Source organism: Vulpes lagopus, chromosome 2, assembly GCF_018345385.1.
Source record: "Vulpes lagopus strain Blue_001 chromosome 2, ASM1834538v1, whole genome shotgun sequence".
Taxonomy (NCBI): Eukaryota; Metazoa; Chordata; class Mammalia; order Carnivora; family Canidae; genus Vulpes; species Vulpes lagopus.
In genome coordinates, this window is record NC_054825.1 from 43161740 (window position 1) to 43186363 (window position 24624).

At 60.7% G+C, this 24624-nt stretch overlaps 2 protein-coding genes across 2 annotated transcripts in view; one reads left to right on the forward strand and one right to left on the reverse strand.

The window, feature by feature from the left end:
- Positions 1-4850: 4850 nt before the first annotated feature.
- ODF3L1 (outer dense fiber of sperm tails 3 like 1) lies at positions 4851-7999 on the reverse strand. The gene is made up of 4 exons (XM_041742342.1): positions 7879-7999; positions 6971-7081; positions 5943-6056; positions 4851-5332 (listed from the first exon to the last, which is right to left on the reverse strand). Exons 1-4 carry the CDS (start codon positions 7997-7999, stop codon positions 4851-4853), a joined length of 828 nt encoding a protein of 275 aa, XP_041598276.1.
- A 10836-nt stretch (positions 8000-18835) lies between these two features.
- Positions 18836-24624, forward strand: part of CSPG4 (chondroitin sulfate proteoglycan 4) — a 33186-nt gene continuing 27397 nt past the window's right edge. The window contains exon 1 of the mRNA XM_041743595.1: positions 18836-19035. Coding sequence (XP_041599529.1) covers positions 18951-19035 — 85 coding nt within the window. The 5' untranslated portion in view covers positions 18836-18950. The remainder of the gene's footprint in view (positions 19036-24624) is intronic.

Sequence of the window (24624 nt, forward strand, 5' to 3'; positions counted from 1 at the left end):
GACGGACTTGGGTTTGGATCCCTCTCCCCCTACTTTGTGTCTGGAAGTCACAACCTCTTTGTGCTTCCTGTCCTGAAAAATGGGCTCAAAAGTAATCCTGACTTTCTGGGGTTGTCGTGAGGTTCAAGTGATTTGATGCAGGAAGAGTCCCGGGACAGAGCTGGGCCCCTTGCAGGTGCTCCCTGGGGGGTGAGGATGGCCCTCCATCATCCCTGAGGACGTAAGGGATCCCACTGCCTGATTTGCTAGGAGAGGGAGCAGTTGAGGGCAGGTTAAAGCCAAAGGAACAAGGAGAGGATGAATACAGGGCCGCGCCGTGAGAGTGGGGCTGCTCCTTGCTGGAAGAAATCCTAAAAGGCTCCCTGGAGGAGGCGGCTTCAAGCAGAGGGTTCAGAGTCCACCTCTCTTGCCCTAAGGCCGCTTGGGAGCTCCCTGAGCAGCACAGGGCTGAAGGGAAGCCCCCTGCCCCAAAGCCAATACCAGCCCAAGCTTCCTCCCTGGGTGCCCTGAGGCCAAGCCCCTCCCCTCTCCAGGCACCTGCCAGAGGCACCTTCCGCCCTGACCCTCCTCAGGCTCATCCCCGCATTACCCAAATCTTGCCACTGGGCCCAGCAGGGAGGGGACTGGGAGCCGCCGCCTTGGAGCCTCCCAGGCCCGGCCCAGGAATGCCCCCTCCGCACCCTCAGCTCCTCCGGGAGCCAGAGCTGGCAGCCACCCCTGGCCAGACGCTGGGTCCTCCCCCAGCCCCCAGGCCAGCCCGAGTTCTCTGCACTTTTCAGACGGGGAAACTGAGGTCGAGAGGTCCCAAGGTCCCAAGGTCCCAAGGTCCCAAGGTCATGGCAGAGCCAAGTTTCCGGCCCTCGTTCCCAGCGGCCAGTGCTCCACGGAGGCCTCGGGAAGAGCAGAGGGGCTGGAGTCCTGGCTCCAGGCCCTGCTGGGGGGCCCTGCTGGGGGGGCCTGGGTGGGCAGCCCACATGCTTGGACTCTCGGCTCTGCAGGTGCCTGGTGCAGGGGCAGCGGTGACCTGCTTCGCATCGGGGTTTCCACGCTCCCCAGGAGCAGCTACCTTATAGCCTGCAGGGGCCGGATGCTCGGAAGACCCTTGCTGCGGGGGGGGGCGGGGGGGGCTCCCCCCGCCCCCGCCTGCACCCCTGCCATGCACAGGTCTTCCTCCCGGAGCACCCCCCACACCCTCAGTCTCTCCATCCGCCGCCCCCCCCACCCCCCACAGCCCAGCCTGGTGCCCCCACGCCCCCTGGCCCGGATGGCAGCCGCTGCTCTCCCCTGCTCACAGGCTCACAGCTTCTCTCCCCCTTCTCTCCTTCCCTGCTCTTCCCCAGCCCGCCTCCTCCTGTGACCCCCTCCCTCCCCATCCTGGGTTTACAATGATGACAGATTTTTTTCTTTCCCTTTTGTCTCTGTTCCTCCCCTTCAGGGAAGCACGTGCCCCTCTCTCCGGACAGACAGACGGACCAAAGAAACAGAGGACAGTGGCCCGCGCCCACGCCCACCAGCGGGCTGCGCACTTGCACACAATCCTCCTCTTGTCAGGCCTCCCAGAACTGCTCTGGTATTTGGGGGGGAATTGGAAATGTCGGCCTTTATTCTAGAGGCTGAACAGGGCTGAGCGGCTGGCGGAGCAAGAGGGAGCAAGAGGCGAGAAGAGGACCAGAGGGAGGCAGAGGGACTCAGCGGGGGACAAGCCGTACAAGGGGACCCAGCACGCGCCCTGCCTGCTGTGGGCCCGGCGCTGGGATCCATGGGGATAGGTGCCCGCTGCACCCCAGCCAGGGACCAGCAACAGAACTGCCGAGGGCGGCGGTGCCTAGCCCAGCCCCGCCGTCCCCGGCGGCCCCTGCAGCGGGCATCTCTGAGCCCTTATCTGAAGGCAGACAAGGGATGTGGCTTGTCTTCATGGCTGGGGGCCCACCCCCAAACGCACCCCGTCCAGAGGCAGGACCCCCGATTGGACGGCTGACCCCCAGCTCACATCCAGATGCTTCCTCAGTACGGAGACCACCCAGCGTCCTCTCCACAGCCCAGCCCACCCCTCTGCACCTGTACGTCGGGGTGCAGACAGGAGGAGGAGGGTATTCTCATTGTTTAGGTTCTTTCTCCAGGGGAGAAAGGGCATGAGTGAGCCTGAGTGGACGGGGGGATAAAGAGGCACCTGGAGGGGGGGTGTGGTGGTAAAAGGTGTACAAGTGTGTGGGGTGGTGTCTGCACATGTGCAACGCGTCTGTGTCCGTCTCTCCAGGTGAGTGCGACATAAGGCCTGTGTTTGAGTGTGTCCAGTATCAGCCGTTACGTATCAAGAGTGAGGTGTGGTATCTGCATGCATGCGTATGCCCGCGCAGAACAGGGCCGCCCAGCTTGTCCAGGAGAGCCACGTGACTGCGACCTTACCACCTTGCCCAGCAGGGGTGACCCGTGGAGGCCAGGCTTCTGCTGCCCCTGGAGAGAAGGGGGGAGCTCTGGTGGGCACCCCACCATTCACGGACCCTCAGCGGCCGTCCAGAGTCTGCTCAGGGTTGGAGAGAGCTGCTTGTCCTCCTCCCACCGAGCCACTGTCTGAACACCTGGAGGGCACGGCTGGGCCTCCACCGCCTCTGGAGCCCGCAGGTGCGGCCAAGGCCAGGTATGGGGCAGGAGCTCAGCAAACGTTTATCAACTGAGTGAAGGATGGTATCTGTGTGACTCGCGTGCCAGCTCCAAAGTCTACAGGAATTCAGACCGCAGACCAAGTGAGCTGCCTCGGCCGCGAGTCAGAAGGGCTATGGTCAGCCCTCAGCCAGGCCCGGAGGCCATGCCCACCAGCCTCCTGCCAGTCACCTGCCCCGTCACCACTGGACGTGGGGACTGCTTTACCGAAGTTCGATCTCAAGCTAAATGACCTTGTCATTCTGCGGGCTGAGGCACAAGAAAAGGCCCATCCATCTTCCCCAGAGGCCTCATCCACTTCCTGGCGGGGCCGTCTCTCTTCCAAACATCTTCATCCTCCAAAGGCTCATTCTGAGTCCTCCAGCTTCCTTTCCTTCCCTTGGGATCACAGACCAGGGGTCAATTCTAGCTTCGAGGCTGATATGCAGGCCCTGCCCGGGTCTGGTGGCAGACTGAGCCCGTCTGTCCCGGACCGGGCCCTGACTCTAGCCACACCCCGAGCCCTGGGCCTGCTCACACACCGAGCCTCGGCCTTGATTTGGAGACAGGCCATTCATCCTTTCCCTGGCTCTGGGCCCCGGTTTCCTCATTTTTCCAATGGAGAGCCTTGGAATAGGATTGGCACTAAGTCCCAAAAGCCCCATTCAGAGGTTGGCCTGTAGCTTACCTGACCCGGTAACACCGGAGAGCAGCAGCCGCTGCCACCTGCTGGCCCCCACCCCCACCCGGTACTTTCAGCCAAGCATCCCTAATTTTTGCAGCCGCCTTGATAAATGGCATTGTCGGCAAAATGACATCTTTCTAATCTGCTGCAAGACAGATGGGTCCCCAGGCTCACTCGCTCTCTCCGGAGCCTGCCCAGAGCAGCCTTCCCTAGGATCAGGATCGGAAACGACAGGACAGGACACACGCCATACCCCAGGCCTGGGGCCTATTGCGGGGTGCGGGTGGAGAGGATTTCTGCACCCAGAGTCAGGTATGGACCCCGTGGGCTTTCCTACAAACCCCCTTTAAAGATACTCAGGGTTGTGACTGTGGTTTTAATATTCCGAAGATAGTCTCTGATCTCTTCCATCCAGAGTTGGTTCTGCAGTTTTTGTTTTTCGATGAAAACCTGAATCTTGCTCAAGTGGACCCCAGCCTCCCCAGCAGGCACCTGCCTGCCCCAAGCCTCGGAGCTGGAAGGGGTGGGGCGGGGCGGGTGGGCCAGGCCTGGACCCATGGGTGAGGCAACACCGCCCCCTCCTGGCTGCCGCGGCCCCTTCTCTCCTGCTACAGGCGCCGAAGGGCGAGGCTGCGTCTGGCAAGCTTAGGGGTGGGGGTGGGGGGCGTGCAGACCCCACTCCCAGCGGTCTGCTCAGCCTCTTGGCCTCTTCCCGGGCGGAGCGCAGCCCCCGCTCTGCTCATCCTGCCCAGGCCTCTCTCACTGCCCAAAGCATCCTGAGAAGAACGCATCCTGTCCAACCGCATCAGGCTGAGGCGAAGCCAGAGCGCCCTCCAGCCGCCCAGGACCTGGCCCCTGGTCCCCCTGCTGGCCAGCCTCCCCAGGCCCCACCCCGCATGCTGTGGTCCCCCCTGCATGTCCTTGCTCCCATCTCTGCGGACCAAGAATAGCCTCCCTCCCACACTGTCTCCACGTGTCCTCTTGTGTCCCTCTGCCTGGAAAATCTCCCTCCACCCCCAACCCCAACCAGGCGACACCTCCCTCCTCTGCCCTGCTCCGGTCCTGGGCTGGGACCACTGTCAGGGATCAGAGTCACCCCGCTGTGGAGTGGCACCTTCCAGACCGATGCTCCCCCCTCATTGTCCGAAGGGCGGGGACGGGAGCTGCACAGGGCCACAGAGCAGAGCAGCAGCAGAGTTCGGGCCCGCACACAGCCGTCCGGGTCCCTCCCAGGGCTCCTCGGAGGACATGTGGCCGCCTCCCCTGGTGAGCCGGAACAGACCTGCCCCCGCACAGAGACCCCTGCAATGCCTCCCAGCACCCCGGCCCCTCACTACCCAGGGCAGGCCCCAAAGGAAGCAGCCGTGTTTGCAAAATGAAAAATTAAATAAGTGAAAACATTTATCTGATGCCTTCTGTGCGCTAGACACACCGGCTCTGCTACGTGAGACCTTAGCAAGCTGCTCAGTTCAATATAGAAAAATACCTTCTGCGGGGAGGGGCGGGTGCAGGCAGCGGGAGGGCCCTAGTCCTGAATGTCGATGACCAGCGGGCACAGGTGGGGTGAGTGCTTGATGCCCATGGAGAAAGCGGGGGCGCAGGGCTTGTGCACAGTCACCTGCTGGGCGTTGTGGGAGCCAGGGCCGGGCCGAGGCGTGCGGTCCGTGGGGTACGCAAATTGCTTGGCCATGCTGTACGTGGGGCTGCGGTTCTGGTAGACAGAGGGCTCGGGCCGGGAGTACGCAGCTGGCCCAGGGCCCCCTGCCACGTTCTCCTTGTAGAACCAGCTCTTGTGCTCCGAGGAAAGACTATAGCAAGGAGCAGCTCGGCTGACAGGGTTGCTGGGCCCCAACAAGAGGGGCAGCTGGTACTGGTTGGGGGCTGGATTGGGGTCCAGCACTCTGTATGGGCACCGGTGGCCGAAGGCATACTGGGGAGCCCTGCGTTCCCCAGGTGGGTGGATCTTCTCCAAGTAGTAATGGCAGGAGGCTGGGTTGGGGCTCAGGCCTGCAAGTGGATGAATGGAGGGGAGGGTTTCAGGTGGGAGCCAGGCTGTCTCCTGGTGTCCGGCTGATGGTGGAGAGCCGAGTGTCTTGGGTAGCCTGACGTGACTTTCCTATAGCCCCTTCGTCGTCAGGCAAGGACACCACCGCCCCTGCATAGGGCTGTGGGCAGGGGAAGGGACCTTGGCCACCCTGACGTGAGGACTGACGCTGTTATCATAATATGAAATCACAAGTGTCATCAGAACGTCACCCTTGGAATGTCCGCATCCTGTTAGCATCCCCGTGATGGCCTCCAGAAAGCATCCTGAAATCACTAGTCTGTGAGCTCGTTAGCATGATGATATCCCTGATGCAACAGGAGCCCCGTGACAGTTTTATCATAACATCTACCCAGTGACATATACGTGTAACGTCGGCTTCAAGACGTAAGCACTGTGATGACACAGACATGGTGACATCAGTGTCTTGATGAAACATTGCAGGAAAATGCCAGGGTCAAAAGACACACCTGGCAAAGGGGAGTCAAAACCCTTTGTCCCTGCTCAGGTGCTAAGGGCGGCCCCCATTCCCCATCTTCCCAACCCCCACGTCCCCCTCCTATCCCGTCTCACGCAGGTTAGAGATGCGCTCCTCCATGGGGACTTGCGGGCAGCTGGACATTCCAAACCGAGTTATTTTGGGATCCAAGAAACAGCAAGGCCCAGAGCTGCAAATGTCCATGATCCCTGCAAGGCAGCCAGAGAGGCGCGGTCAGCCCCAGAGGCCACCCTCGGGTGAGCCGCGACTGCCTCCCTGTGAGATCCCCTGGCCCAGTAGAGAAGTGAGGGCTCCCTTCTGATTCCCTGGACTCCTGGGTGTTTCCCAACCTTGATTTCTTCATCTGCAAAATGGGGCTTTTAACGAGTGGCCTACCAGCCTCAAGAGCTTGCTCAGAGAAATAGATCGGAGAACAGCTGCTCGGCAGCGTGGTCAGCCCCCATCAGGGACTGGTGCCAAAGGGCATAACTGGCACGGGGGCTATTGTTAGTACTAAGAAGGGGCCCAGCCCAGGGCAGGGGCTTCCCTGCTGAGGAGGCCACAGCACGCCAGGGAGGGACCCAGCTGGCCTCTAGATCTCAGCGCCCCGGGTACACCCCTCGACGCCCCCGCACATGCTCTCCTCTCCCTGGCCTTGACCGGCAGCCAGAGCTCTTCTGTGGCTTCCTGCTCTTGCCCTTCCAGCTGGTTCTAAGCCACTGGGGAGCCACCATTCCCACCAGTTCCCCCACTCCCCAGCTATTTCTGCCCAGCTTCTGTGGCAAGTGAACCCACAGCAGCCAGAGCTAAAGGGCCCCAGCCCGAGAGAAGACTCAGGCGTCTGGACAGTGCCCGTGGCCCCTCTAGCTCCCTCCAGGGCCCAGCTGGGAGCTACCCGCAGAGTGGCCTATGGAGGGATGCGCCACCTGAGCAGCCCTGCTGGCTTCCTTCTGGCCCCAGTGGGCCTCCTGGGTGTCCTCTTCAGGGTGACCTCGGTTCCCAGGGTCCCCTGGCTATGGACAGTGGCTCCCTGCCCCTCACTGCTGCCCCAAACATCCAACGATAATAACCCTAAGCCTGAAGGGCTGAAGGGCTGACTGGCACGGGCATGGCGAGCACGTACGCTTCTCCGAGTGCCTGGCATGCAGAGTACAGGCCGGCTCCTGGAACATGGAGATGTCATGGTCTAAGTAGCCCGTGCAGGACGGCCGGAGGTACTTGGCAGGGCCCGGACCTGCAAGGATGGACAGGGCAGCCCTCAGCCTCGACCCACTGGTGAGAGGCAGGGGATGCCCCAAAGGCAGTGTGCCATGAGAACACCAGGGTCCTTGCTCTGCCGACCCACACTGCCACAAACCCCACCATCGAGCTTCCTTTAGGGAAAGACAATGCTCCCAGACAATGCTCCCAGTGTGCCTTAGGCGGGCAATGTGTGATACAAAAGATAAGAGTCACAATTAACCGAGAACTTACTCTGCACCAAGCACCGCAGCGAAGTGTTTTACACCGATTATTTCAGCTAAGCCTCCTAACAGCTCCGTAACGCTAATAGTATTGTGTTTCCCATCTTACAGATGAGAAAATTGAGACTTAGAAATAGTTCACCCAAAGTCACGCAAGCCTGGTAATGTGAAAACCCTGAGACAATCAGCCAACAGAACCCCAAATATAAAATCACGTACTAAACCACCTCCCACGTAGACCAACAATCAGTCATTAACAATGTAGTAAGAATTAGTTTGCTTTCAGTTGAGAGTAAGATTTGAGACACGTGAGGCCGGCCAGCTGCGAGTGAGCTAAATGTTCCTTTGACTCCCTTTTTCCCAGAACTGGCCTCACTTCATACGCCATGCTCCCTCCCACCCCTAGCCCCCTGACAATTCCCCGCAGCCAATACTGCCTCTCGGGTTAAGCTTGAAGGTATGGATGTCTGTGGGCATGGAGGAGAGTCCTGAGGAGCTCTGCGGCTGGGCTACCTTCGGGGGCCTGCAGAGGGGAGAGGCCAAGCTCAGGGCAGGGGCCTGCTCTCACCTCTGATCATTGCCATGATCACGGGGCTCTGCTTTATCTCCTGCCACGAGGGCACCTGAACTTCTTCCTCTGGGTGCTGCCCATAGAACACCGAGTTCCTGGCCCCCTTGGGCAGTTTCATGGCTGCGGCCCAGGAGGGGTCCAAGTGGTCAGCGAGGAGCTAGGCCTGTATGAAGCCTGTCCCAGATGCCCCCCACCAGGCCCTGTGTCCACTCTCTCCCCCACTCGGGAGGCTGCATGGGGGTTGGGAAGGAAGTGGAGCCTCTGGCTTGAGCAGCTGAGGCCGTCTGGGGTGCAGCCAGCCACAGGACCCAGCAGGCTAGAGCTAGGATGACATCATCGCAGAACTTGGACTGTGAAACCCGGAGTGTTTATTTCCCCCAGTTACCGTGGCAGCTCAGCTATAGAACCCTGAAAACTAGGCCCCACGGCTCCCTACTCCCAACCAGGCAACACAGCCTGAGGGTGCCCAAAACCCTGGGTCAGGGAAGGAAAAGGGAGGGGGGTGTGACAGAGCCAGCTTTCCACTCCTGGTGGGTGCTCTGAAGTGGGAGGAAGGAATGCAAAGTGTGCGTGGGTCCTGGGGGAAAGGTTTCTGCAGCCCAGATATTCCCCTGGGGTGGCCCTCTATCCCCTGCCCCTCCCACCTATCCTCCCATACACCCCCCCCCACTCTGGACACGCCCTCCCTTCCAGCTATTTTTCCTTGGAAAAGGATCAAGCCAATTATTTCACACTAAGGTGTGATTGTCTGATAGCTTCCCAGACTCCCACCCCAGGGCATGGTGTCATTAGAGATCCAGTTGGCTCAAGGAAGGCTTGCCCGCTGCTGGCACTTCAGGCAGGGAATGGGAAGCAAATAAGGAGGAGGGAGGAGTGGCACGAGGCCTGGAGAAGCCACTCCCTGTGCCTGTGGCCCAGAGCACCTGGGGTAGGGCAGTGTGAGAGGGAACGTTGAGGGGTAGAGAGGATCCCCAGCTGCCAAATGATTGCCAGATGAGCCCTCAGGCGGAGGAAATGCTGGGGGTGTCTTCACCCCTAAAAGCCCAGGAGGTCTGGGGGCCCCAGGGCCTGCTTGCACCCCCAGTTCATGGCCCGGCCTGGGGATTTGACCCACACCCGCCGGGAGGGGTTTCCGTCTTGGGAACGGATGACTGCTGACTACAGAGGGATGCCTGTCACAGCCCCAGTACATGAATAAAGAAACTGAGGCCCCGGAGGGGGCAAGGGCTTAGCCAAGGTCTCCCATTATGTGAGTAGCAGGGACAGAACCGGGACACAAACCCAGGGCTCTCTGGCTCGCAGCCTCCAATCTAACGGAAACCAGGCCCCACTCGGAGCTCGGGGCGGCCGGCAGGCGCAGTGAGGACGGAGCAGACAGGCCAGACGTGCTGGGCCCCCCAGAAGCCTTGTGGGACTGAAGGGCCCGGAACAGAGGGAAGCCCCCCCACCCCACAGCCGGCCGCAGACCTGCCCTGTGCCCTTCCCATCACCCAGGGGGCAGCTAAGCCTCTGATTTCTGGAACGAGGGGGCCGGAGAGGGCCGGGCAAGGCAGGGACTGGCCTCGGGCCACGGGCAGTGCCTCCTCCTCACCCCAATCCTCGTCAGCTTTTCCTGGAGGAGGCTGCGGGCCTCCGGGCTCAAGCCCTGACGGTCCCCTCAAGGCTGACCGGGGCCCCATGTGGGCTGAGGCCCCCACCCTCGTGATCCAGGGCGCCAGGCGGACTAGAGTCCCAGGATTTCAGAGCCGGGGGCCCTCCTACAACACCCAGCCCTGCTCCTGCCTGCCAGCCCCACGCATGGCTCTCCTGGGTAGCCGGGCAGCCCCGACTCCCGCTCCAGAGGCCCTTTCCTTCCAGTTTAGCAGAGAACCCCCGCCCCCCCTCCAGATGGCCCTCCGTGCTCTGCAGAGCTGCTCCATCCGCCCCTCAGAGTCCCAGGTGAGCGCACCCCTGGCCTCTTTGCTCCCCACCCAGGCAGGGTCCCCTCCCCATCAGATACCACTCCCTGAGGGCTTCAGCACCCAGGGTGCCCCTCTCCAGCCATCATCTCCTCAGGGGGCCCTCTGTCCCGACTCATAAACCTGGAAGCCCTGAGCTCTCCCCCGGCCCGCAGCCTGTCACCCTAACACCCTGGCTGGACACCTTGCGCTGAGGCCCATCCCTACCCAAGTTCTTTGTCCCCACTGCTTGGTCCCCTCCTGCTCCCACTGCCCTCCTTGGCCAGTGGCACTCCTAGGAACCACCACCTCCTGCGGCCCGGCCCCTCCACCAGGTCCCTGGCCGGGAAGAGCGGCTGGTCAGGACCAGGGCCTCTAAACCCCGGCCTTGCCGCCAGGCTGCCAGCACCCGTCTCTGCAGAGGTCACTTGGGTCAAGCCCAGCCCTCCCTCAGCCCCGTGCGCCCCCCTTCTCAGCACAGGGAAGGGCCGCACCAGACCCCAACCCAAACCCTCCAACCATGCCTTAGGCACCCACATTCCCTCCTGGGGTTCAGGAGGACCCACCCAGACGGCCTGCCATCCCTCTGCCTAAGCAGAGCCAGTCCCGTGGTCCCCTCCTGTCATGCTCTGGGGCGGGGGGGGGGGGGGGGGGTGTTGCTGGGGCTTAGAAGCCATCTCCCCAGCCTACGCTCACACCATCTCTCCGTGGCCCCTGTCCCTCTTTCCTGTCCAGACCTCCCCCTGGGAAGCGTTTTCCTGGTTGTCCCTCTCCTGGGCCTCCTTTCACACCTCAGCACCCCAGGGCTTCAGGCCAGCGCCCACCTGGACCCCGAGCTGCCCGGGGAGCTCCCCCACCAGAGGAACCTGCTCCCTCCCTCCCTGGGCGCCTCTTCCGGGCCCCATGGCCCCACGCCCCTCCGCCCCTCCACAAGCTCGCCTCCTGGCTCCTGCTCCTCCTCCTCTCGTTGGCCTATGCCCACTAATCGCAAAGGGAAAAACGGTGACTTTCAGGGAGGAGCGAGGCCGGCAGCCCTCTTCGACCAAGTGAGTGATGGGAGTTAACATTGTCGATGGTGGGGGGGGTGGCAGGAAAATGCAGTGGTCCTCTGGGAGGATGCACCAAGCGGGGCGCAGCATCCCTTCAGGGCTGCAGGTGCAGGACCTGAGCCCAATTGTGAAGAGACCACATAAGCTCAAGTCAAGATGCATTTTACAAAAAAAAAAAAAAACTGGTCTGTACCTGCCGAAAATGGCAATGTCACGAAACACCAAGAAACACCGAAGGAAAGCACTTTCCCCGACTGGTAGAAAGCCAAGAGGGAAGACAATGAAATGCGATACGGCGGCCAGGATGCTCTCTGATTATCAAGGATATTATTGGGGAAATCGGCAAAACAGGATGCAGGTCTGCGGCTGGTTACAAATACGACACCAAGGCTAATCTCCTGACGGCGGTCGCTGCTCGTCTGGTTATGGGAGAGGAGGCCCCTGCTCCCTTGTTCCGAGGAAAGAGAGGAGTGTGGACAGAGGAAGGAGCGTCGTGTCCGCAGCTCACCCTGGAACAGCTCGGGAGAGGTGATGTATATACATAGAAAAGAATTTAGTATCTGGCGAAATATTAACGTTGGGGAAATCTAGGTGAAGAGAGTGGGAAATATTTGTAACGGTCTCCTTGCTTTTCTGTATGTCTGAAATACGTCAAAAAGCTGAAAGAAAAAGTGTTAGTGTCTCAGAGTTCAGTCCTGGGCCTTCCTGTCATTTTATTTATTTTTTTTAAGATTTTATTTATTTATTCATGATAGACATAGAGAGAGAGAGGCAGAGACACAGGCAGAGGGAGAAGCAGGCTCCATGCAGGGAGCCCGATGTGGGACTCGATCCTGGGACCCCGGGATCACACCCTGGGGGGAAAGTAGGTGCTACACCGCTGAGCCACCCAGGATCCCCTTCTGTCATTGTAACCCGCCCTCCTGCCACCAGGGCAGTTGGCCTGCGGGTTCTTTCAGTCCAGGTGAGTCTACTCCAGCGATGCCCAGACAGATGTGCCCCTGGCCCAGGCCCGCGCGGGGGCTCGCAGCCCACCTATCCCGTGTCCTACACGGGGCCACTGGCTCTCTCACAAGCACCCAAAATCAACACACCCAGAGCTTTTCTCCCGAGATGTCACCTGCCCCCCATCTACCTCAATGAATGACGCCACCAGCCGTCCACAAGCCCCAGCTGGAAACCTGAAAACTCGTCACCAACATCTCCCTCATCCTTACTCTGCATATCCAGTCACCCCATCACTCTGGGGAGCCTGGGAGCTCCCAAGGCTGGGCCCTGCCTCTTAGTCTTGTGTCCCCAGGGCCCAGCAGAGCGCCTGACATATATGGTGAGTACTTAAGAAGTATTTGTTGCGCGCCGCCTGGGTGGCTCAGCCGGTTAAGTGTCTGACTCTTGATTTCAGTTCCGGTCATGATCTCAAGGTCCTGGAACCAAGCCCCGCATCGGGCTCCAGGCTCAGTGTGCCGTCTGCTTGTCCCTTTTCCCTCTGCCCCTCTACCTACTTGCCCTCTCTCTCTCTCTCTCTCTCAAATAAATCTTTAAAAAAAGAAAGAATGTTTGTTGAATGAATGAATGAATGAATGAGTCCATCCATTGACTGATGAAGGGAAGGCCCCTCTTCGTGAGAGTAGAGTCCTCCTCCTGGAGCCCCGGTCCCGCACACAGCTGGGCCCCCTGGACTACCACTTACACGTTTATAGATTCTCATCAGTTATCTGCTGCTGCATAACAAGTTATCCCCAAAATGTAGGAGTTTAAGGTGGCCATAAACATTTACTATTGCACGTGGTTTGGGTGGGTCAGGAGTTCAGAAGCAGCTCAGCTGGATGGTTCTGGCTCCGGGTCCCTAAGAGACAGCAGTGGAGGTGTCAGGGCTGCAACCATCTGGAGGGCGATGGCTGCTGGCAGACCCACGTCCAAGATGCGTGGTGAGCTGGGGCTGGCTGCGGGCGGAGGGCCTCGGCCCCTCCCCATCCAGGGCTCCCCGGGCCCCTCCGGTCTCGGTGGCTGGCTCCCCAAACAGGGAGAGGCTGCTATGTCTTCTACAACCCCGCCTAGCTGCTCAGCCCTGTCCAGCGTGGAGGTGGGTGCATGAGGGCTGAACCCCAGAAGGCGGGGACCGTGGAGGCACATCGTGGGGGCTGGCCACCCCAGGGCTCTCGCTATCCAAGGACAACAAGCCGGGGCACGCAGGTGACTCAGTCGGTTAAGCATCTGCCTTCGGCTCAGGTCATGACCCTGGGGTCTTGGGATGGAGCCTCGCATCAGACTCCCTGTGTCTCCCCCCACCAGCTGCTCCCCTGCTGTGCACTCACTCTCTAGGCCAAATAAATCTTTAAAAAGAAAACAAAAAAGGACAACAAGCCAGTAGGGGCTGAAGGGCACGCCTGAGCACCTACGGAAGGCGCACGCCCGGGCCACAAGGCCGCCTTGGGGTGTCAGTCCCGCCTGTCCTTCAGGGCCCCGGCAGTTGTGTGGAGGGCAGGCCCCTGTCAGCCACGGCCGGCCTCGGCCTCACGACCGCCAGGCCCTGCCCTCGGCCGTCTATAAAGCTGCGGCACCTCTCTTGGAAACCGTCGCCCAGACAGCATCGCGGTTGTACGATGTAGGGCCACGAGGAAAGGTGCGGGGACGCGAGCCTCACCTGAGGCCGCGCGGAAGGGGCTGGGCAGGCCCGGCCTCAGCCCCGCTGCCCGCTCAGGCCCATGCCGCGGCCCGCACGCCTCTTCCCCGCCCGCAGGTGCTCACCCCCTCCCGGGGCCCTGCCGTGGCCTCCAAGGCGCCAGCACGCTCACAGATTGTCCATCCAAATGGCTCTTGCACCCCGCGGCAGGCACACTGGGCAGGTAGCCACCACGTACCCTGCATACCCTGCGTACCCGAGGAGCACAGCGAGGGTTAACAGCACGAACCAGTATTTAGAAATAGAACAGCCCCCGGGGAGTCAGCTGTGGCCAGCTGCTCCGAGCCACTGGAGCCACAAGCGTTTGTGGACCTGGTGTGGCCTGCCCAGTGATCGGAGACTCTGAGGGGATCCTACCACCCCTCGCCCCATCTCCCCAGTAGGGCTTGGGGGTGACTCGAAACCCACCCCCAGGGAGGGCAAAGCCCTGCCACTGGGCTCATAGCCACAACTGAGTCCTGAGGATGCCAAACACCACTTTTCGGCTCCTGAATTGTGTAATTGTTGGGAATAGCTGCCTCTCCCCCACCCGCACCCCGGGCCTGGCTGCCTGCCCTTCCAGGAGCCCCGTGGATGCCTCCAGCCAGGAACAGAAGCAAGACCGCCCCTAGCAGAGGCCTCTGGTCAGAAGCCCAGGCCGGGGGAGCCCCTGGCCATGAGACTGCAGGGCTGTGGAACCAAGGCCCAAAGCCTGTGTACCCCCGCAAGGGAGTGGCCTAGGTCCTGTGTCCTTCGTGGCAGAAAGCCAATCCCCTAAGGGCGGGACCTGGACTGCTAGAAGCCCAATGCGGACACCACCCCATCCAGGGCATAAGCACCCGCCACTTACCAGCAAGCTGGCTTTGGCCACAGGTTCCCTGGGTGGAGCCCATGTGGTCAGAGTGCAAAACACAGAGGAACTCGGAGTGCCAGGTGCTGACCAGGGGCAGGACCAAGCCACGGCTGCTGGCCAGAGCCGGCACTGAGCCCAGGAGGCACCGAGGGTGAGAGTGACCAGGAGCGCCTGGCCAGCATCTCAGCGGAACTCACCTGGCGGGGGAGTGCATGATGCCGGGCTTGCTGTTGTCTTGTTCTCACAGAGGCAGATCACTTAGAGAAACTGAGGCAGCACATACCGCAGGTCACTGAAGCTTCAGAACGCTGGAATCCCCCTTCCGCTGAGTGGTGGCCATCCTCCTTCGTTCTTCAGTGTGTCCCTCCCCTGCCCCGAGCGCTGCCCGGGGCTTTGCTGAGGAGTTAGGCTGGGGCGGGGGAAGCACTGGGTCACACCCCCTGACCCAGCTGGTGTGCCCCAGGAGGCACAGGAGAAGCTGGAGATCACTGTTCTGGGGTGTCTGTGGGTGGCATGGAGGACTGGGAGGGCTTCCTGAAAGAGGATGAGATAAGGCCAGGGAGGCAGGGGCAGTGAGGGATGGCCAGCCACCAAGGGCACCTGGCCGGCCCAAGCCAGAGGACTGGATGGCAAAGGTTGGAAGGCAGAGGGGAGGAGGCCTGGGCCGGGGAGGATGCCAGAGAGGCTCTGGTCAGCTCTGCTCAGGTCCTGGCCGTCTGGGCAAGAGACCAGGTGAATGCTCTGTTAACCTGGGAGCCCCGGCAGAGGCAGGTGCGGGTGAGGCCCGCAGTGCGGTGGCGGGGGGGGGGGGGGGGGGGGGGGGGGGGGGGGGATTGTGCTTCTGTCTGGGGCCTGTGTTTCCCTCCCTAGCGGGCAACAAGGCGGGAGGGGCTGCAGCTAATCCCAACTCCAGCCTCGGCTGTGGGCAGGAATCCGTCTGCAGGCTCCACAGAGAAAGGACTCCTGGTTGTGGTTGGTGAATCTGCGTGGTGGAATCGGGAAGATGGGAAGGGGGAAGGAAGGGAGGTGCGGCTGCGGGCTGGTGGGAATCTCCACCCAAGTTTTTGATTCATAAAGAAGCGGAAGCCTTGTCTTCTCTTCTTTCATTTGTAAAAAGAAAGCTCTTTGCATCCAAACAGTGTCTTCCCAGCAGCACCTCAACCCGAGGCCCACATTTGGCCAGTCATTAACCCCTAACGAGGACCAGGTGCATTGCTGACTCGGGGAGAAGGAAAAGCGGTGACAAGTTGTGGCATCAATGGCTGGATCACCACCGTGGCCGCCACCCCACCGCCACCACCGGAGATGAGCTGAGCACAGCCCCGCCCAGGCCTCCTAGGGTGAACCAGATGGGAGTTCTTCCTTTTGCCAAAATCCCCACAGAACAGCAGCACTGGCTTCTTAGTCAGCCCCAGTGCACATTTATTGAGCACCTACTGAATGCAGCTGCCCCTGGCAAGGAAAGTTCAGCCCTCAAGGGTCTGACTTTTCATCAAGGGAGGTGGTGAGTGTGGAGCTGTGTACAAACTGTGAAGGGCAGGAGGGAGGGAGCGCTACAGAGAAGGAAAAGAAAGGACAAGCGTGTGTGGAGCGCCTGCTGCATGCCGGCCTGGGGGGAGGCATAGGAGGTACATGAATGCATTTAATCCTCACTAACCCAGTTCTGCAAATGAGAAAACTGAGCAGCTTGTTCAAGGTTAGACAGCCAAGTAGGAGGGCTGGGTTTCAAACTCAGGGCCCAGGTTCGAGATCAGCTTCACAACCGCCGCACAGACATGACACCAGCACGCTAGCTGTGGTGGTAAGAGCGCCGGGCTTGCCCTCAAAGACCTGGCTCCACCTCTTCATGGCCATGTAGACCAGCCCAAGGCCTTCAATCTCTCTCAGCCTCAGTTTTTTCACCTGCAAATGGGGCTCAATTCTGTTGCACACTATGAAATGTTGTACACATGGTGGCATAGTCACTAGTCAAAGAGAGAGAGCCCAGAGTACTCTAGAAAACAGTATGGTGTTTCCTCAAAAAACTAAAAATAGAAGTAGCATAAGATCAGGATTTCCTTATTTATTTATTTATTTATTTATTTATTTATTTATTTTTAAGATTTTATTTATTTATTCACGAGAGACAGAGAGAGAGAGAGGCAGAGACACAGGCAGAGGGAGAAGCAGGCTCCATGCAGGGAGCCCAATGTGGACCTCGATCCCGGGTCTCCAGCGCATGCGCACACACACACACACACACACACACACACACACGGTGGAATATTACTCAGCCAGCAAAAGGAATGAAATCTTGTCATTTGCAACAACACAGACAGAGCTGGATGGTATTTTGCTAAATGAAATAAGTCAGCCAGAAAAAAGTGAATGCCGTATTGTCTGGCTCATAAGTGGAACCTAAAAAACAAAACAAGCGAACAAACAGCAACTGTAGAAGCAGAGTCATAAATACAGAGAACAAACTGAGGGTCACCAGAGGGGAGGGAATGTGGGGGGTGAGCAGAATAGGTGAAGAAGATCAAGTGGTACAAACTTCCAGCTATAAAATAAATACATCACAGGGATGAAAAGTACAGCATAGGGAATAGAGTCAATAATATGACAACTTGGGGGTCCCTGGGTGGCCCAGTGGTTTGGAGCCTGCCTTTGGCCGAGGGCGTGATCCTGGAGTCCCGGGATCGAGTCCCGTGTCGGGCTCCCCGCATGGAGCCTGCTTCTCCCTCTGCCTGTGTCTCTGTCTCTCTCTCTCTGTGTGTGTCTATCATGAATAAATAAATAAAAATCTTAAAAATAGTATGACAACTTTGTACGATGATGGATGGTAACTACACTTACTGCGGTGAGCATTTTGTGATGCATACATCACTATGGTCTACTTCTGAAACTGATATAACAGTATATGTTGATTATGATTTTTTTTTTTAGATCTGAAATAAAAAATAAATTAGGGGCACCTGGATGGCTTCATCGGTTAAGCATCTATGTTCAGTTCAGGTCACGATCTGGGGGGCCCTGGGGTCAAGCACTGTTGCCCTCCCTGCTGTGTGGGGAGCCTGCTTCTCCTTCTCCTTTTGCCACTCCCCCTGTTTGTGTGCTCTCTCTCTCTCAAATAAATAAATAAAATCTTAAAATTAATTAATTAATTTCAAAAGTTTTAAGGTGAGGAGGAGCTGGGAAGAGAGTGCTGGTGGGGTGGAGTTGGGGTGGGCTGAAGCAGGCAGGTGTGAAAGAGAGTTTTTTTTAAAGATTTTATTATTTATTTGAGAGAGAGCATGAGCCAGGGGCAGGGGAGGGGGAAGAGGGAGAGGGAGAAGCAGGCTCCCCACTAAGCAGGGAGCTGATTGGGACTCGATCCCAGGACCCTGAGATCATGACCTGATCCAAAGGTAGATGCTCAACCACTGAGCCACCCAGACGCCCCTGAAAGAGGGGCTCTGACGAGAGAAGGGAGGGGAAAGCACTCTAGGGGTGCTCTTCCACCTGCCTCCTGAGCAGAGATGCGGAGACCAGACGATGCCCAATGCTGCGACTCAGGGATGCGCGGGCAGTCCTGCAGAGGTGTTGGCCTTTCTCCTCCTGTTTGGGCCAAGAGAGATGCTGTTGCCTAGGAGGGAGTCACGAGGAGCAGGGCCCCAACCTGAAGCTGTTAGGTAGGAGCTAATCCAGGACCAGATTTCCAGGAGGCAGCCCCGGGAAGACCAAACACCCGGATTCAGGAGTTAGGAGGCCGGGGGTCCTAGTCCCGAAGGGCCAGGGACCTATACTCCACCTGGGGTTTTGTAAGAACCACTTCCATCTCTGCACCCATAAAATGGGGCGGTGGGGAGTGGGGGAGGGAAAGAGAGGGAGTCACGCATCTTACAGGGTTATTTTGAGGCAAATGACACCATGGGGTTGAGAATCCCTCCTGCCTTTCGGGAGAGTCTAGAACATCTCTCCTTTACAGACCAGGGAGCAGAGGCTCTGCAGGACAGAGGGCCAAGGTCACGATGCCAGGGGACACAGCAGTGCAGGACCTCAGGCCAGTGCTCTCTGCCCAAATACAGTCCCCAGGAGACCTTAGAGGAAAGCAGCCCCAAAGCAGTCTGTGTAGCCGTAGGCGGCTGTCCTCCTGGGCATGGAGCGTGTACACACACAGGCACACACGCGCGCACACACACACCCCAGGCCTCGCGAGGGCAGGAGAGAGAAGTGAGGGGCTAGCCCAGCTCGGCTCTCCCCCAGAGTAGGTCTCCGGGAGCCCTGGGGTCTGAGCGCGGGGTCCCGGCTCCCCGGGGGCTTGGTGCCAGGTCTGCAGGGTGGGCCGCGGGCTGACGGAGCTGGCGGGGTCATCCCAGCCCTGCCCAGGGAGGAGCAGCCCGGCTCGGGCCCTTTAAGGAAGTTGGGGGCGAGGGGGCCGCGGGGGAGCCGTCCTGAAACCAGAGCGCGGGCTGGCCCTGCCCCGCCCCCGAGTCAAGGAAGGCGGCCCCGCCGGCCCCAGCGCCCGGCCCCAGTCGCAGCAGCCTCCTCCGGTGCCTTCCGTGGGCTCCCCGCGCTCCGGCTCCGCCCGGCCCCACCGACCTGCCGCGATGCGGGGTCAGCAGCCCGTGCCCCCGGGCCCCGCGCTGCCCCTGGCCTTGGCCTTGGCTCTGTGGGCCGGCGCCTCCTCCGCGGGTGAGTAGGGGCTGCGGCCGGAGCGGGTGCTGGGCGGCAGGGAAGGGCACCCGAGGGCCCGGAGGCGTCGGGTGAGGGCAGGGGCCGCGCGGCTGCCACCCCAGGCCGCCCGCAGGGGTCCCACCCGGGATGCAGGCGGTCCCGCGGGGCTCCCGTGGGCCCACTGAGGCTGGCCCGCCAGGTCAGGGTGTGGCTTGTGCAGGACAGTGGGTTTCAGGGGCGCCTCCCGGCTGCACTCCCCACTCCCCACTCCTCGAGGCTTCAGGTGCCCGCGCTGGTGCCCAAAGGACGCCTGGGGACAGCAAGCGGCCAGCAGCCCAGCCTCAGCCGCCCAGGCCAGGAACCCCTGTGCTTGAGGTGGGAACGGGAGAGGGGGCCACCCTGCCCCACCCGCGCAGGGCCCCGCGGGGCCCCAGCCTGCAGCCTCCCCTGCCCCCTGCGTGTCCTTTGTCAGGCAGGTCGGTCGGTACAGTCCCTTCCCCACCTTCCTCCTGCTGTCCTCTCCAGCTCCTGACTCCCCTCCCTCCCCTGCTGACCCAGAAGGCCTGCTTGGTGACAGCCAGGAGCACCCACTCCTCAGCCTCCTGGCACCTTCAGAGGGTCCCTCAGACAGCCCCGGGCAACCCGTGCCACGCTTCCCTGCCCTGGGCGTTGGCGCTTGACCCCAGCAGAGACCGAGTGACAGTTGACCTTCCGAGTGCACTAGGACTCGTCTCCTCTGTGTTACACTCCCAGATCCCTCCAGGGCAGCCTTCTTCCCAGAGGCAAGGCAGGGTCTCCTATGCCCTGGGAACTGTGGCCTCAGGGCTCATCAGTCACTACTGCCCAAGTATGAATCAGTGCTCCAGCCTCCATCTTTCGGGACCATTCCCAAAAGCAACTCTGAGCAGAGGAAGGGCCGGAGTCTCCCTTCCAGGGGCCGGGCCACACCCTTCTCCCTGTCCTATGGGGAAGCCAGCTCTAACAGACAGCATCACGAGGTACCCAGAGGGAAATGAGTCAGGGGGGACCCCCTACTGGGGTGAGTCAGAGCTGGATCCCCAGGCTCTCTGCTCCTCTTCCCAGGGACCCCTTCCTTCAAAGTGTTGGGGCCTGGGTGATGGGCTGGGCCTCTGGAGAGGTGGGCAGGGGCCATCTGAGGTGACTGGAGTGGGCCGCTTAGGCAGCCTGCAGGCTCCAGCTGAGTGATTCCAGCACCCCCTCTCTTTGGGCTTCGACGGGAAGCCACTCTCCAACATCTTCTCAGCATCCACGCTGTACGAGCATTGTGCTGGGCAACGAGGGGTACACAGAAATGGAAGGGCTGAGCGTACACGCATTCCGGAGGCAGAAAGGCAAATTAAAACCCACACAGCAACTCCTGTCATGTCTGCAAAGATCCAGATGAGGAGTATGGAGAAGAAACGTTGACAGGCAAGCTGGGGCAGGCCGGAGGGTGATCCCGGAACCAAGCCTTGGAGGACAGGAAGGGGGTCCATACTCTAGGCAGGAGCTCGGCCTGAGCAAAGGCACTGGGGTGGATACAGGAAGAGCATATAGAGACAGGAAGCCCAGCAGCCTGGTTAGAAGATGTATTGTGAGCACGAGCCAGGAGGAGCCATTGGGCCGGGGCACAGAATCCTTAAAGATCAGAATACAGCCCCAGCTTGTGCCTCCTGGCAATGGGAGCCACCGATGTTAAGGCAGGGGAGTGGCATGGCAGCAGGGGCTTGTCATGTTCAGCCCACCTCTGCCCTTGGGAAGAATTGGGAATGCGGAGGGTATGGAGAGCTGAAGCCTCCCCCTCCAACGAGCCCTCTCTGCACCCCCCCCACCCCCCCCACCCCCCCCACCCCCCCCACCCCCCCCCCCCCGTCTGGCTCAGCCCCATGTCCTGCTCTCTGCACAGGGGTCAGGCCCCTCTTGAGGAAGGCATCACTCCCGTCCCTCCTGGACACCCCGAGCCCCAAAGGCCCTAAAGGTTTCAGGTACCAGAGTGAGGCCCGAGGGGATGCTTTCCCTGCATTTGTCAGCATCCCAGAGCATCTGGGTCATGAGGCCTGGGAGTCGAGCCCCCTGGGAGCCCCCTGGGAGGCGTTGGGCAGAGGGACACGTGGCGGGAGAGACTGGGTTCGAGCCCATGTTGGCAGCCGGGCTCCAGGGAGCAGCAGGAGTCCAGGAGAGCGCAGAGGCCGCAGGGCCAGCGGCTCCCACACCTCTCGCCCCACCTGGCACAGCCGCTCTCAGAGACGGGGTGAGAGGGGGGAGTCTGACTTGGGCTGGGGCAGGAGGACCTGTAAGGGGGGGCCCCTGATTTAGCTGGGTGCGGCCTCGGGGCGTCTGAGAGAACAGGACCATGGAGGCATCCAGGGCAAGGAATCAAGTCTGAGTAGATTGCCCTGCTCCTAGGGATCCCCTGGGGAGCAGCGGTGTGGAGGTGTGTGTGCAGCGCAGAGGCCAGGCCCTTGGCTCAGCCCACCCAGATCTGGAAAAGCTGTTCCAGGAGTGTAGCTGAGCCACCCTCCACTCCACCCCCAGGGCGGGACAGGAGGGTCTTCTGGTGCTGCCGCCTGGAGCCGGGTGGCCAGGTGGGCCAGGCTGCTGGCGCGGTTGCGGGAGGAGAGCGGGTGCGCATGGAGCTCTCAGAGGAAGTGCACAGGCTGCTTCTGGGAACTGGGCGTGCTGCCCAGGAGGGGCAGGCAGGGGAGGGGGTTGGAAAGAGCCCGCAGCACACCCTCACTGGCGCATACAGATGTGGGTGTGCGCACAAGTATGAACAACCGTGTACAGGGCCAGCTGCGCTCACGAACCTGGGCGGGGGCGCCCGGGAGAATGAGGTGTGGACGGGATGGGGGCAGGGGTTGCTGCGCCGTCTGTGGCCCCTATACGCCCTATACGCACCAGGAGCAGGTGCCCGAGGGGCCCCTGGGCCTGGGCCTGCTCCCCTCCTGCTCCCTCTGCTCCTGCTCCCCCAACTCCTGGCTCCACCCAGCTCCCCTCTTGCCTCCAACATTCCCCCTGCCCCAACGTATGCCCAGTTCTGCAGAGCTCTCTAGAGTTAAGACTCTTTCTCCGGGTGCAGCTTCGGATGCGTTTCAAGTTATGCTGTTATGGGTACCACCGACTGTAGATGAGTGATTCGGAATGAACGACAACGGAGCTTGTATGGACGGTTTCTTACTTGGATTCCCTAGAGGAGGGGCGCCTCAGAAGGGTGGGTCGTTCCCAGCGGGGGAGGAGGAGCGGGGCGGAGCTATCGGCTACTTGGACTCCCACCTGCAGAGGCATCCCCAGGGGGAGGCCCACCGTGTGTGCACAGGTGTGTGCACAGCCTCACAGCACCCCCCCCCCCCAGTCAAGAAACATTCCTATTTTAGAGATGTGGAAACTGAGGCTCAGAGAAGTGCAGAGGCACGCTCCGGGCACATAGGTTGCAGTGTTGTCCCTCACCTCCACAACAGCCTGGGTGGGGCCATCACCCACCGGTGGGCCCAGACCCCACCAGCAGGGGAGACACAGCTCACTGAGGAGCCTAGATCTCTGCTCCTGTGTCCCCCTACCCCACCTCTCCAGACACCCCGTACTTTGTGGCAGCACAAGCAAATCCTTTTCAAGAAAGTCCCCGACCCCTTTCGATGGCCTGGATAGCACACAAAGCCGCGTTCGTCCTAGATGTAGGGCAGTAGCACTGAGGTCTGCCATCGAGGTGGCCTGGTGGCGGGGCTCCCCACGCTCTGCGGACCATTCCTTCCCCCTCTGGGCCCTGACCACATTCCGCTGTGCATCCGCCAGGCCTCGGGCCACCGTGGCACTAACCTATTTCCGAGCATGTCTTCATGGCTTGACTGTCACGGTGGGTCATTGAGGCTGCCTCCCCTCCCAGACCTTACCGCAGAGGCCCCCCCCAGCTCCAACCAATCTCCCCATGGTTCGTAGGGAAACAGGGGCCCAGACAGGAACAGCTAGTCTCTCGGGGTCACACACCAAGTCCGTAGCAAGGTGGGGGCTGAGCCTCCCTGCTCTCTGTCCTTGAATCCTGTTTGGGTGGCGGCCACAGCTCCAGCAGCCTCCCACGGGCCCACCTCCCACCCACTCTCCCCAGGGGTCTCCACCGTCTTGCTCCACGCAGGACTGAGCCCAGAGGGGCATGTTGATCACTGAGTAGGATGACACCAAGGGCCCGGAACATGTCCTTTCCCAGATGGAGTCAGGTCAGGAGGCCTGAAGGCAGGGAACAGAAGCCAAGCCCACCGTCCTCCCAGCGAGGCCGTGGACCGGGCCTCTCCTGTCCCAGCATCCCCCTCCTGCCACTCCCTGAACCAAACGGGATGTCCCTGAGCCCCCAGCAGGCAGGAGCCTCCTGGTGCCACACTCCCGAGGGCCCCAAGATACCATGACTGTGCCGGGCCCCCTCTCCCCCTCCGGCCTCTCGGCCTCTGCATTCAGGGCGAGCCCGTGTCCCACGGGCGGTGGAGGAGCTCGGCCATCAGGTGAGAATCCATGAGCCCTGGCACCTGGTTTCTCTTCTCATCCTTCACAACCCGGCTCCAGAACCACCACCCCGGGAGCCTTTCCCAGCCCTTCCTGGGGCCCTGCCCTCCTTCTCCGTGGGCCCGCAGGCCTTTCTGCCCAAGCCGTGACCTCCGTCAGCGTGATGCCCTGGAGGTACACATACGCACATGCGTGCACATGCGCGTGCAACAGTGTTGCTCAGCAGCCTGGCCCAGAGCCTAGCAAGGAGAGCGTCCAGCCCCTCAGCAGCCGTCCCGGGAGAAACCTCGGACTCAGGATTCATGGCCCCCAGCACCACGGCCAGGCAAGCGAGGCCTCTGGAGGCCTGCCTCCTCTCTGGGGACAGGACAGGGCTGGAGAGAGGACACCAACTTCCTTTCCCACCTAAGAGCAACCGCCGCCCACGGTCCAGGAGGGGCCAGCTATAAATATCAGTGGGCCCTGGGCCCCAGACGCTGATTCCCACGACTTGGACCCCTCCCTTCCCCTTCCCTGCGCACAGCAGCTGGGCCAGCCCGCTCCCCTGCAGTTGGAGGCCGGCCAGGCAGGCCTCAGGCGCACACATCCACACAACTTCCCACCATGGTCAGGGAAGGAACAAATCACCCTTTTTGGGTGCCTGGGAGCAGCTAAGAGCGAGCCCCTCCTGCCCCTCGTCCTGACTCAGGCCCACGGCTCCCTCCTCTGGGCTGCGGGGAGGCAGGAGGTCAGGGACACTGGGGAAGGAACATGGCATTAGAGAGCCAAGGACCTCACTCCAGCCCTACCCCTTGATGTGTGACCTTGGGAAGTGACTCAGCCTTCTGAGCCTCAGTCTTCTCTCTCAATGGGGACAAATGATGCCTGCGGCCCATGGGTGTTGAGGATCAGAGCCCTTTGCCAGAGTAAGCCCTCAGCAGGTGCCAGCCCCTGAAGTCCCTGTCTTTGGGTTACTCCCATTGTCCTCTGGACTGGGGGCGGGCCCAGCAACCTGGCGATCTTTGAGAAGGGTTCCGAGGTCAGGGATTGGATGGGGTGGCCTTGTGAGCAGGTCTGTGTGGGACTCAGTGACATGGAAAAGCAGCGATGAGTCCCCAAGGGTCCACCAACCAGCTGCTG